A 14,051-nucleotide genomic window follows, 5' to 3' on the forward strand; every position below is an offset into this window, starting at 1 on the left:
AAAAAAGAAAACAACAATTTGTGCTGCATATTAACATTTCTACAGAAATTTCCTTTTGAAATGCACATATACACATCCATGTATACAACCGATTATTACAGCAAGTTTTTAGCCCTCCCCATGGGCTAAAAAGTAGAAAAAGAAAACTTCCTTCAACCATGGCATCCCAAGTCTTCTGAACAATTCACTGTGATCTCGTTTTGTAGCACACATGACTCGCAGTCTCAAATAGATAGTTTCTATTTTATCTCTTTGCCTTTTCCTCCAAACCTTTTCACTTGTTATGTAAAGGAATTATTTACTGAGAGCCTATTGCAGTTTTGGGAAGCTAGGAAGATGATGAGAATAAAGTTCTTTAACTCATTTTCTGCAAGGTGCGATGCCTTATATCTGTATAAATTTTACCATCCTCTAAGTACTTTAACCCCTTGCTTTTATTATTTAATCTCAAAATAATTAGAAGAAACCTTAAACTTGTAATATCTTAAGAAGCAAAGTTAAGCTATCTGTAAGTTGAAGCTCTAAAACTAAAGGTTTTTAAGAGTCAGCAGACTTGGCAGCAAATGCCTTTACCCACTGAAGTATTGAACCAGCCTCTTTTCCTTTGAAAAACCAAGTAGAGCTAATAATGGTGAAGACAGTTTATAAGAGCTTCATAATGATTCTAAACTCCATTGATTATATTCCAGGAGTTAGTGAAATATGTATCTAGTAATTAATAAGAACTATTTCAACAAAATATAGTTTATATGTAGCATAATTTATATATTAATGTTTAAGTTATAAATGTTAGGTATATCTACATGTCTATTAAAGATATATATTATGTGTACATGTATGAATATAAATATATATAAATATATTATATGTGTGTATATGTGTACATATGTATGCATATCAATCCTATGAAGAGGGTGCTATTAAGAAGCATTCTACATTAAATGAAATTGAGATACACAAAATTAAATCACTTACTCTATATCACACATAATCTTTTTTTCAATTTTTTTATTAGGTATTTACTTCATTTACGTTTCAAATGTTATCCTCAGAGTCCCCTATACCCTCCCCCTCGCTCCCCTACAGACCCACTCCCAATTCTTGGCCCTGGTGTTCCCCTGTACTGGGGCATATAAAGTTTACAAGACCAAGGGGTCTCTCTTCCCAATGATGGCTGACTAGGCCATCTTCTGCTACATATGCAGCTAGAGACANGAGCTCNGGNGGTNCTGGTTAGTTCATATTGTTGTTCCACCTACAGGGTTGCAGCCCCCTTCAGCTCCTTGGGTACTTTCTCTAGCTCCTCCATTGGGGACCCTGTGTTCCATCCAATAGCTGATTGTGAGCATCCACTTCTGTGTTTGCCAAATAGATCTTAATATTAAGACTTCATTATGAAAAGTTATTTTTATATTTAAAGTACGGCATGACTAGAAATGCATGCAAAATATACTTACCTTTCACTGAATATCATTCTATATGAACAGTGAACATTCTATATGGTACAGTGAAGTTCTGGCTAGTCACAAACTCAAATAATGTCTTTCTGTAACTTTAGTCTACAATGAAGATTCATTATACAAACAGATGAAATGGCTGTAGAATTGACATCCAATCCCAACCAAAATGGTTTTGCATCTACTAATACTAATTCCCCACTTTAATAGGCTTCTTGCTATCTTCTTTTTAGAGTGATGTGTGGTCTGTGGGAATCACTGCTATTGAAATGGCTGAAGGAGCTCCTCGTAAGTAGAAATGCTTGATCTATTTGATGTGTTTCAAAGTTTGTGAATTTATACTGTACAAATCTATCTCTCTGGAACATGACTATTTGTAACAGTCAGTGTTTATTTAGCCACACATGTGACATAACATGTACCAAACCATAAATGGTAGTTTTTCAATGATGACCAAATGCTTTTTTTTTTTTACAAACCAACCTATGTAAATATATATGTCTTATTCTTTTATGTTTCTTATGTCTTATCTTCAATGTCTACTTCTCTGTCCATCTCTTCAAATTCAGAATATGATACTTGGCATTAATTTTATTTTAAGATTTTAATTCATAGAGGGAAAAGGGATTAAAAAGCAGACTCACAGTAGGAGGGCAGGGGAGTTTTGCATAGAGATTGCAAATGACAAGTTTCTTTGAAAAGATACATTAAGGTCAGGAGATTCTGAACTCACAAAGAGACAGGCCATCTTGCCTAGATAAGCTGCGAAACTGACTTTAATCTCAAGCAGCTCTAGATTGCCTCCTAAGAAACATTTCCCTTTCACCACTATCCTTCATTTCCTGGAGTATGAACTCTGCGCACCAGCAATACTCATCAAGTTAACTGTAGCAGGCTTCTAGGTTTTCATAACTTTCATCTCAGAGGAGATAGTTTTCCAAAACCACAATTATCAGATGGTGTCTTCCAAGATTTAGGTAAGAAGATTATCATCCTTTGATCTTTAGTACATCATCAGGGTCTCCCAGAGAAACAGAGAAAGGGCAGAGGAAAAGCTTATCAGGGAGAGTGTGCTTTAACAATAGAAAACAGAACCTTTTGGCTATCAAGGTCTTCTTCAGTTCTTATGTTATAGGTGGGAATTTAAGCAACATAGGGGCATTTACACCAAGGCTGGAAGATTTACAGCAGCATTCAAACACCATAATAACATAGGGCATAAGTTGAAGAGATGTGTTTCTTAGGCGCTGCCTTTGTGTATATGTGTGTGTCTCTGTGTGTGATAGTGTGAATCTTCTGCTAGAAACAAAGCAGAATATGGACAAAACAGCCTCCTGTACACCAAATATTTCCCCATTTTCCCATTCCCCTGGATATTACATAGAATAAATTTAATATTGTTGGCCATTTTTCTAGTAGCTGCTTTTGTTTTTGTTTTTGTTTTTCATTTTGTATTAATTTGTTAGATCAGGTAATGAAGACACTGACTTACTGTAATGTTGCTATTAAAGTAAATTTTGCTGTTAGTTATTATACATTTATTTATCTGTTCATCTCTTAGTGTCTATTTACCAGGATATGTGAATGAAACAGTGGGATGAGCAGCGGGCTCTGCACTTAATCTTCCTGTTCTTCCTAAATCTATCTGTTTCCCTTCACAGCTCTGTGTAAGCTTCAGCCTCTGGAAGCTCTTTGTGTTATTCTACGGGAAGCCGCTCCCAAAGTCAAATCCAGTGGATGGTAAACAGGAATTTCTTAAATATATTGATTTAGGATTTTATAAAGAAATTTTCATTGATTTAATCATTCTTGTTTCAACATTATTGTTGGGCAGTATTTCCTGTAATCTAGTGTCTTAGGATGGATGTCTAAATCATCAGTATTTTTTTAAGTCAAGATCTAGGTGATTAAGCAGAAATAAGCAGCATCCTCCTTATGTATGATGAGGATATTGTAGCGATTTTTGTTAATGGACATTTTCAGTTGCTTCTATAGCAATGAGGTGAAGGGAGCGATGATGTCCACATGTGATGTTTGTCATGATGCCTAGACATGCAGTCAGTAACTGTGATGTACATGTAGTCAGTAACTGTGACGAGCAGCCCTATTGGTTAGCCAATTAAATTAAACATCCACAGACTTGAAGAAACGCTCTGCATTGCTGCAGACATGGCAACCATGAGAATTATGTTTTATGAAGCTTCATCCAGCTACAGTCTTGCTTACTGTGATTAGTAAGAGTTGGCAATTGCTGTTCAATTGTTGGCATTTCTTTGCTTGAATTCGGTTTAACTGTTTATGTAGATTTAGCTTGAATCTCTTTGCATGTGCTGTTTTACAAGCCTGTTTCATCCTGTTTAGCAACACCTTCTTTCAGAATCACATTGAATCACTTAATTGCCATCTGATTACATGAGCTTTACCATGTACCTGCTGCTGAATTCATGGACATTTCTAGTGTTGAGTAGAAAAGTCTGTTGACTCACCTTCTAGTTCTGAGGTTTACCTGACATCATCATATCATGTATATTGTTAAGACGTGGGATATTTCCTAATTGAAAAGACAATCATAGTTCTAACATGACTTTCAGAATCTTTGACCTTGAAATCAGCACAGTACCAGGGTAGGAGTAGCACAGAAATTCAATAGTGGCATTCATCTCTGTGCTCCATTCTCTTCAGGTCCCGTAAGTTCCAGAACTTCATGGAAAATTGCATGATAAAAAATTTCCTATTTCGTCCTACATCTGGAAACATGCTTCGTCATCCATTTGTCCATGATATAAAAAATGAACGACGTGTTGTGGAGTCCTTGACAAAACATCTTACTGGGATCATTCAAAAGAGAGAGAAAAAAGGTAGAGACTACAAAGCTCTGTATCATTCAGCATACATAGAGGATCTTGCATTTATTTATTGCTTTTAGTTTTAAAGTATTTGTTAAAGAATTAAGTTTTGGGCTGCAGGGGTGTCACTAGAGAGTTGGTTCAGCATATACGAGGCCCTAAGTTCATTACCCACCACCTGTGTCACGTGGCTCATGTCTATCCTTAACTCCATGGCAAGTAGACATGTAGATCCAACCCATCTGGGACAATCCCAGAGCCTTTTGCCATTTCAGTTTTTCAGCACTGTATGTCAGTAATTCATTCAATTACCTCTCTTGTGAACATTTATCTATGAGGATATTTAGCTATTCCCATTATACCTATCAAGTATTCATACTTACAAGACCTAAAACCTCAGATTCAAATAGAATTTTGGATTGTGGCTATCTCACAAACTTGAGATATAATTAAAGAAGCCAACTTATGTACACAAAGGTCAGCTTACACTTACTGATCCCCAAAGTGACAAGATGATTTTACTCAATGTATAGGAAAATACTGAGGAAGCTCCTATTTCATATTTTCTAGAAATTTATGCATTTAATTTTAGGGACTACAGACAAGGCCCTGATTGTGGAACGTGAAAACAATAGAAACCATGCTAAGATCAAATCAAATGTGAAAGTAACTGCAGGATTGCTTGTCCAGTCCACAGAATTATGTGCCGTCTTTCTGAATGGAGAGCTACAGGGTTCGTTTATGTGCCTCTGATCATAATGTTATGGGGGCCAGCATCATACAGGCCATTCTTAAATTGCTAGAGGAACATCAGCCATAATTTGCTGAAATCTAGAGGTGTAAGATTTCAAAAACTGTTACTTATAGAAAAAGTCCCATTTCACTGGTGATTTCTCCACAGATGCAATTATAGCTGCCCTAGGCAATTTAACACAGGGAATCTGAAGAGAACTCTCCCATTTTTAAGATGTCACATTTCAGTAATAACACCACGGTTGACAGGAAAGAATATGAATGCATTAAATATATTAAATATAAAACAAGCATAGGCAGACTACTTAGAACGCTGCATATAGATTTCCCCTCTGTCAAGGTGGGTTACCTCAGGGGAAAGCACTTAAATAACTTCAAGGGGAAGCCAAAATGTTTATGTCCCTCTAGGCTTGGGATCTTGCACATAACTAAGCCTCTCTTGGAGCAGACTCAGGACCATCAGTGAACATATAGGGTGGATCAAGCATTCATGGTTCTACAGGTCAAATCCATACCATCAAATGGTTCTTGTCTTTTTTCTTCCTTTATCCCATTCTGCCTTTTCTTGATGGCAGCCATCAGATTGCTAAGATTTTTTTCCTTAAGTCCAGAAAAATTAATGTGGCTGATGTATCTCTACTGTGTTTCAAAACTATGCCTAGAAACTTGTCAGCATCACCAGAAAAGTATGTTTGAAGAGCTCCCTTATTTCTTACCTTCTTACCCATAGTAATTCACTCTTTGTCCTGAGCCATGGAAAGTTGCGAAGTAACTAAGGTGAACCATAAGGTGTTTTTGCATTACTTCCTTTTCTCTTTTTCACACAAAAGGAATACCTGTGGCCTTTGAAGGAGAAGAAGCTGTTAAGGAACAGTACATCACAAGGAGATTCAGGTGTGTTGGGAAAACTCAATTCATAATTAGATGATAGCATGTTACCTGAGACAGTAGATTTAGTACTGTTGTTTTCTGCTCAAGACAACTTAATCCTATTTGGTACAAAACGGAAAACAAAACCCATCATACTTCTGTTTCTAAGAGATATTGTGAGAAAACATTGAAAATTTTTGTTACTATTTCGAAATGACATATAGCAATAGAATGATCAAGTAGAATACCAACCTTCAGTAAGGATTTAATTCATTATTGGCATTACATTACCTACAGAATATTTCAGACATTGCAAGATTAAGTGCAGAATTATTTGCTATCTTTGTTGGTGGCTCTATCTTTTAAAAAATTAAAGCAATTCTCAGACATGACCTAGTTCCAGCAAACACTCACGATATGCCATTCTTCTGTATGCTTATTTTAGAGGGCCTTCTTGTACCCCTGAGCTTTTGAGAGTGCCAACCAGCAGCAGATGCAGACCACTCAGAATCCTGCATGGAGAACCCTCTCAGCCAAGGTGGCTACCTGATCAAGAAGACCCACAGGACCAAGAACTTCAACAATTGCAGAAGGCAGCGGGAGTGTTCATGCCTCTACATTCTCAAGACAATACACCCAAGCTTTTCCCAAAGCAGGTTGAGGTAGCACAGTATCTCCGTGGGGCAGCTCAGGTGGTCATGCCAGTACTGGTACAGGTTGAAGCCGCGTCCCAAGTCAGCAAAGCAGCCCAGATGCTCATGTCACTCCCCACTCAGGATAACAAAGCTACTTCTCCAGAGGTCCAGGCCCCCATAGCTGAAGGACAGCAGGCCCAGCATGAGGCTTTAGAGACAGAACAGCCTAAAGATTTGGACCAGGTGCCAGAAGAATTTCAGGGGCAAGACAGGGCACCTGAACAGCCAAGGCAGGACCAAGCTGCTGAGCAACAGCAGAGGCAGAATCCTGTTCCTGAGCAGCCGCCAGAGGAGAATAGGGAACCTGAGCAAGCTGAGGTGCAAGAAGAGGCTGTGGAGCCTCCCCAAGCTGAGGTCCAGGCTAAGGAACCTGAGGTAATACAAGTGCATGCCCAGGTGCTCCTGCCTTTACTGTCCCAGAACCATCACGTGCTCTTGCCTCTTCATTTGGATAGACAGCTGCTCATTCCAGTAGGGGAACAAAATCAAGAGGCACCTCGAGCCCAGGCCTGGGATCTAGAGGCCTCCAGGGCAGTTGGTGCAGTGCAAGCGCTGATAGAGGGACTATCCAGGGACTTGCTTCGAGCACCAAATGCGTTTATCACAAAACCACTTGGTCCACTGCAGATCTTCTTGGAAAATTTGTGTACAGACGGGTTTTACAGTGAACCAGAACCGACACAGAAGAAAAAGTCGAAAGTTGCTAGTCTAAGGAAAGCAATAGCCAAACGACTAAGACCCAAGAGGTTCAGAGCAAAGGCATTATGGCGACTTGAAGATTTTGAATTCTCAGATGTAGAAACCAGCAGGAGACGGCGCCACCGTAGATGGGAGGACATCTTTAATCAGCATGAAGAGCAACTGAGACGAGTTGAAAATGTAAGAAATTTTTGATATTTTTCTTAAGTGAAAACTACTGAGAAAATATGCTCGTTATTGCTTGCGAATTTTCTCAGAGAAACCAAATGAAACAAATATTCCATGTTCTACCAAAGATTTACTAATTTGCACTTCAAATGAATCATTCTGAAATCTCCAGATAATTGTGATCAAAAGAGGAAAAACTGCTTTAATAGTACAACTAATGGTTTAATATATCTCTAAAGGAGTCATGGCTTAATAATTAGGGTTTTATTTTGCTTTGTTTTACTTTTTCCAATTACTCCCTTAACCAGTAAATGGATAGCCTACGAACACTTAAAATTTGAAACATTCCTAATTTCAAATTCCAAAGTTGCCTCCATTTTTATGTCTCTAATATATAACTTCCTGGGGCTACAGAGATGACTCAGCAGATAAAAGCATTTACTGTTCTTGCAGAGGACGTAGGTTCAGTTCCTAGAACCCCACAAGGAAGCTCATTACAGCCTGTAGCCTGTCTCCCATGGGTTTCTGCACACATTTGGCACACATGAATTAAAGTAGGTAAATACACATAAATAGAATTTTTTTTTCAATTTGAAGTTGCGTATTTGTTATTTCTTGCCATAGAATGGAGGATTGCACTATTTGTTTGAGTTGCATTAATTTATACTTTGGGATTTTATAATTGAGGTTAAAATAAAAACCAAGACTAAGGACTAGAGAGATGGCCCAGAGGTTAAGAGCACGTAATTTCAGAGGGCTCAACTTCAGTTTTCAGTATCACATGACATCTAACAACCATCCAGAACTCCAGTCCTGGATAATATATTACCCTCTTCTGATCTCTACAAAAACTGTACACCTATATAAATAAAACAAAATAAAAGTAAATACATCTCTTGTGAAATGAAGACAAAAACTCATATCCAAATCACTTTGAATATACTTGTATTTATAACTTGTCTTCTTAATGTTCCCACGCTTTTATGTAGTTGTTCAATGATGTGACTACACAGACCAGGGAACAAGTAGAACTTGACTTCTCATTTAAGAACAGTCAATAAAACTTCAAAGCTCCCCATATGCAGGTGGATAAAATTTGACAGGCTTTGTTGAACTTTATGTGGCACTATTAATTTGACAATGAATAGGTTATAGGTTTAATAAGCAAATTATTAAGGTCAGTATAGATTAGGAAAGTAGCTGTTTTCTAATAATTTTCAGTATTCATTTATATAAAAGGAAATGTAATATGATGATTAATCACATCCACTTAATAATAACTGATATAGTAATTACAAATAAACCTTCCCCAAAAATCTAGATAAGTTATAATTTGGGTTTGTGCACATGAAGCCAATTAAGTAACTTGTAACTCCCTGACACTTCTACATAGAAAGGATTTTAAAAAGTGAAAGGAGAGTGAGCCAAAAGGGCAAATGGATGCCTCCCTCCCAGAATCTAAGGAGACAGAAATCGTATGAGTCTGAAACCATGATCTGTGGCCAGAAATAAGGCATATAACTTGCTAATGACTATTCTCAATGAGCTCTCTAAACCAATTAGAGATAATGAGATTTGCATTAGTGAACAAGACTTGAATTTATCCTGGAAATATGCCCAATTTTAGCAGCATAGAACATACTTACTGTCATTGTTTTTAATATATATGTGAGAAGCTACTTCAAAATAGAAATAAGCCAGTTAATAATTGTTAGCCATCCTATGAACCTAAGTTCTTACATAGACATCCATATCCATATATGTTATATATATATATATATATATATATATATATATATATATATATATATGTGTGTGTGTGTGTGTGTGTGTGTGTGTGTGTGTGTGTGTGTAGTCCTTATGGAATACATAAAGGAAATAAAATTCTTTATACTACAGAAAAAGTCACAGTTCTTTTGAAATATGTGAACTTTAATTAGAATTTATAGACATGTCTGAGTGCTTTGCCATACCAGTATGTAAGATGCATATATTTTCATTATAATCTGTACGTGGAAGAGATAATAGTGGTTGATTCATTTGATTGAACAATTTCTTAAACTCTGAGAGCTTAATTTAGGAGGAATGGTTGGAGTCTATATCACAGATCTTCTATTTAGGACCAAATTTTGGAGTTAGAATAGCTTACTAAATATAAAATCTTAGGTTGTGATTATGTGTTAATTAAGCATTAAATAAGATTCTTAATCTGGATCCCAAAGATAAGCTTCAGGAAACCAGTAGTTAACCCCAAACTGTATGCAAATGTGTATGTCTGCATTCAGTTTTCTGTTGGCAATCTGCGCTTTTCCTTAGATTTTAAAAGGGATCTTTCACAAAAAAATATTAGAAACTGCTGGTTAAAATAATTTCTAAGTCTTTGGAAATTTTTCGTCATGGTTACAAAATAAGATGATTCTGTTGTTCTTATCACTTGCACACTCATAATGATTTAAATATTTATATTATTTTTTTGTTTCAAAGGACAGAGAAGATGACTCATCAGACAATGATGAAGTGTTTCATTCAATTCAGGCTGAAGTCCAAATAGAACCACACGCTGCAAATCCTGCAGGAAATGAGGTAAAGTTCTCAATATGAGTTGTTATGACATTAATAAGTACCTAGAAAAGTGCCTCTTAAACTTAATGGTCTCAGGATCCCTTTATAATCTCAAATATTGAGAATTCTATAAAGCTTTTCCATTATGTCATTCACTAACTTACTGAAAATTAAAACCAAAAAGGTATAAATACATTTAACATAATAAGTAAATATAAATGAAAAATATTTATTTTGCCCAAAACTTTATTATACAGATGTCGTTGTCTCCCATTTTCATATCCTTTTAATCTGTCTTGCTTAATAGAAAACAGCTGGATGTTCATATCTACTTCATAATTCAATCTGTGACCATATGTTGTTTTGCTTGAAATATATATGTATGAGCTGGCTTAGTACCTAGAGATGGCTAAAAAGAGGAATTTGATATAAATTTTTCAGATAATTGTGAGTGTTGTAGATTTTCCTTCAGAGTGTCCTTCAAATACTTGTGCATATTCATTGGTAAATGTTCAAACTAGACAAATAGAATCTAAAATAATCCTAGTAAAATATTGTATATCTCTAAAACTTCATTGTCCTGTCTTATACTCTGAATAGAGATACCACTTATACATGATTTCTAAATTCATCTATTCATCAATTGGGAAACATTACTTCACTGTGTATATAGATTCTCCCAAATGTTTACATTCCATTTCACAATATCAGAACAGCATTTTAACAGCATTACCAATGTTTAACATAAATGTAACTGAGTATTCATAAGTTGTCAAATGTTCAGTGACAGATACTAATTTACACTTTCTAATTTTCCATTGAGAGCTCATGTTTTTATTATTCCTGGCAAGTGGTCTCACTTTGATTTTTTCTTCAGTTTCTAAACTTATTTCATATAAGATATCTAGCATATACACATAGTTCATATAAGAAAGCTTTTCAGGAATCTTTTAAATATAGTATTTCATATTAAAATGTGAGTAGCTCACTGTGGAACATAACCATACATCTTTTACCTTGATTCTGTCTGTCCCTGATAGACTATTTATCACAGATCTAAGTCAGTCTATGATTCATTTTCTCACACATGAAAAATTTAATGATGTTAGGGTAACTTTGGTTTTGATGACCACATCAAATAATACAATAGTTACAACATGTTTGTTGTGTTGTGAGCTCACTTCTTATGCAGAGACGGTAGCATCATCATGACTTAATTCATAACAGCCAACATTTCCCATTCTTCTTGGTCACTGGAATTATTTAGTATATAAGTAAATAACCGTGGCTTTCTTCTAGTGATGGTGGGTTAGGAGTCACATTTGTGACAGCACAAGATACTTTACAGAAGTCCACGATGAAAAAATTGATAATGCTTTTGCAATATAGTTTCTTAGAAACTAAATCTTGTGTGACTATGAGTATTGAATTATAAATACTAAATATTTTAAATATTTGCAGAGGGATCAGGAGTTGGATTGTGTTAGTTAATGAGAATAGTCAATAGTGTCTCTGTGTTGCCTTAACACATGGCTTTGCTTGTATTCTCAGACGATAGTTAGAACCTGCAGCTTGACACTAACCAAGAAATTCAAAGAGCAATGTTTGGATTGGAATGTATTGTGTCTTAATGTATGAAATTCTCACAATTATTTTCCTTCTCCCAGTTTTTCATGCTAAAGAGTGTCAACTCATATTAAGCCATGTCTCTTCATCTTTTAACACTATAGGTGTATAGTGGTTTTTGAAATTTTATTTAATAGTGTCACTTAGCTTCTTGGTCCTGCTGTGGTGGCAGTGTACACCTGTGAACTCAGCTACAGGACAGGTAGAGGCAGAGGATCATTTGAGCTCAGAAGTTGTAGGACAGCCTTATAACATAGTGAGACCTAATATAAAATAAAAATGAAAATAACAATGAAATAAAGTAGAAAGTTCTTGAGACAAAATTCATAAAAAGCATAGAGTAGATGAGTACAATGCCAAATGGCTAACCTGAAATTAGAAAACGGTTATCCAGGAAGATGCTTATCATGCAGTCTGCAAAATCCCTTGTTATATTTGGAATTGCTCATTAGCCAAACATGAAAGACTAACAGTGTTTTCTTTTCTCACCAATCTATTTGTTGAAGTAAAAGGACAACTTAGATAAGTCACTTCATACGGCAAACTACTATATGAAGTTTCTAGGAATTAGAGGGAGGGTGTTTGTTTTTGACAATATCCTAACTTTTGTTTTTAAGTACATGATACAATTTCCTCTCCAAAGAGTTTAGGTGACTTTCTTATTACACATCAGAAGGCTTATTGTGGGCCATAGCTAAAAATTACTGGGAGTAAAAATAGCTCTCTAACACTAAATGTGATAAGGCAGCACTCTGTGGCTCTGCCTGCCCTGCTAACAGAAAGGAATGTTATTTTGTTGATGTAATCCAGCATTGTATGTATGTGCTCTTTCTTGAATATTTGACTACATCAGATGAGTATAATTGACTTAGAGGCTAAAAGTATTTGGAACACCAATTATGCCATACTTTCTCAAAGAAATTTTATTGACTTTTGTGTGAATAACTTTAGAAAATGTAGAGTTAGTTTAGAAGGGTATGAGTTTGAACTTAAATTATTTTCTTTGGGGGGGGGGAGGATGTGATTTGCTTTCTTGAGAGAGGGTTTCTCTGTATAGACCAGGCTGGCCTTGAACTCAGAAATCCTCCCTCGTGCCCGTGGGATTAAAGTCATGCTGTAGCACTACTACCCGGCATGATTTCATTTTGTAAAATTTTATAAGAGCTATTATCCTTTTCTGGGCTAGTGATTACTCAATAATAAAAAGAAAAGAATTTAATTACATAATTTCTGGAGTGTACTTCTATGCTAAGGTTCTAAGAAACCACCAGAAATTATTGTTAATTAGTTCTAATAATTTCAGTTTTTAAGGATTGTGTTTTTAAGTTAGATATTTGGGAAATATATGTGAAGAGAAGCATTTTTCTAATAAAGTAGTAACTCAAAAGAACTTATGATAACAAATTTGATCAATCAATTGTATTGTACCTCTAAGGTCCAGGAGAGATCTGCTCCTATGCCTGGCAACCGGAATCGCACACATCGTGTGAAATTTTCTCCAAGGTATGTGTTCCTATTTTCAAATTATTTGTAACTATGAGATTGATCAAACAAAATTATGTTTCTGTGACATTAATTTTTGCGTGAAATCAAAACTCAATTGTCAGTAACATCATGACCATTTGGCAAAATTGGCTTATATTTAAAAACCGAATTGTAGTGACCCAATAACAAGACCTTCCAGTAACAGTGTTTATATTTAGTCCATGTGATTCAATTCAATAATTACTTAACAATTTTGAGAATACAGAAATAGAAGTAATTGCGATAATTTACTTGATAATATTCATTTTGCCATAGGGTTTAAATACATGTCAGGTGAATTGTCTCAAATATACAACATAATAAAAGAGAAATTATTGATAAATGCAGAAGCTAATGCCACAGAATAGGAAAGCCAAAAAGTGTTCTGTGGTCACAATCAAATATATGAATCATTGTCCTATAAATAAGATTTTATATATATATATATATATATATATAGAGAGAGAGAGAGAGAGAGAGAGAGAGAGTTTGATTTTTATATATTTCTCAAATCCTTTGTATCTGAGTTAATAGATATTAACTAGGTTCTTTTTTTGTTTCCTCATAACAAGATTTATGAACTTTTTTCTTTTTTATTAGTTATTTTCTTCATTTACATTTTAAATTATATATGTATAATTATAATGTATAATTATATATGCACATATATATATGCAACATAGAAACTACTTGTTTTAATTTCAATCTTTGTAGCATTCTTGGTTTTAGTGATTTTCAAAGATTATGTTCCATAAGTCAGTTTTCTGTTTGAAAGACAATTTTGAAAATATACCAGACTCACAGTGGAGTGAACTTTAGTCAATGTTAATTAAGTCAATCATTGAGTAAAT

General features: G+C 35.3%; 1 protein-coding gene across 2 annotated transcripts in view; it reads left to right on the forward strand.

The window, feature by feature from the left end:
- Nrk (Nik related kinase) overlaps window positions 1-14,051 on the forward strand; it is a 98,561-nt gene that overhangs the window by 54,165 nt on the left and 30,345 nt on the right. For both annotated transcript variants that reach the window (XM_029534327.1, XM_021187591.2), the window contains exons 9-15: window positions 1,691-1,745; window positions 3,119-3,197; window positions 4,140-4,315; window positions 5,887-5,950; window positions 6,372-7,500; window positions 9,973-10,071; window positions 13,112-13,179. In XM_029534327.1, the coding sequence (XP_029390187.1) occupies window positions 1,691-1,745; window positions 3,119-3,197; window positions 4,140-4,315; window positions 5,887-5,950; window positions 6,372-7,500; window positions 9,973-10,071; window positions 13,112-13,179 (1,670 nt within the window). The remainder of the gene's footprint in view (window positions 1-1,690; window positions 1,746-3,118; window positions 3,198-4,139; window positions 4,316-5,886; window positions 5,951-6,371; window positions 7,501-9,972; window positions 10,072-13,111; window positions 13,180-14,051) is intronic.

The sequence above is a fragment of the Mus pahari genome, chromosome X (genome assembly GCF_900095145.1).
Source record: "Mus pahari chromosome X, PAHARI_EIJ_v1.1, whole genome shotgun sequence".
NCBI lineage: Eukaryota > Metazoa > Chordata > Mammalia > Rodentia > Muridae > Mus > Mus pahari.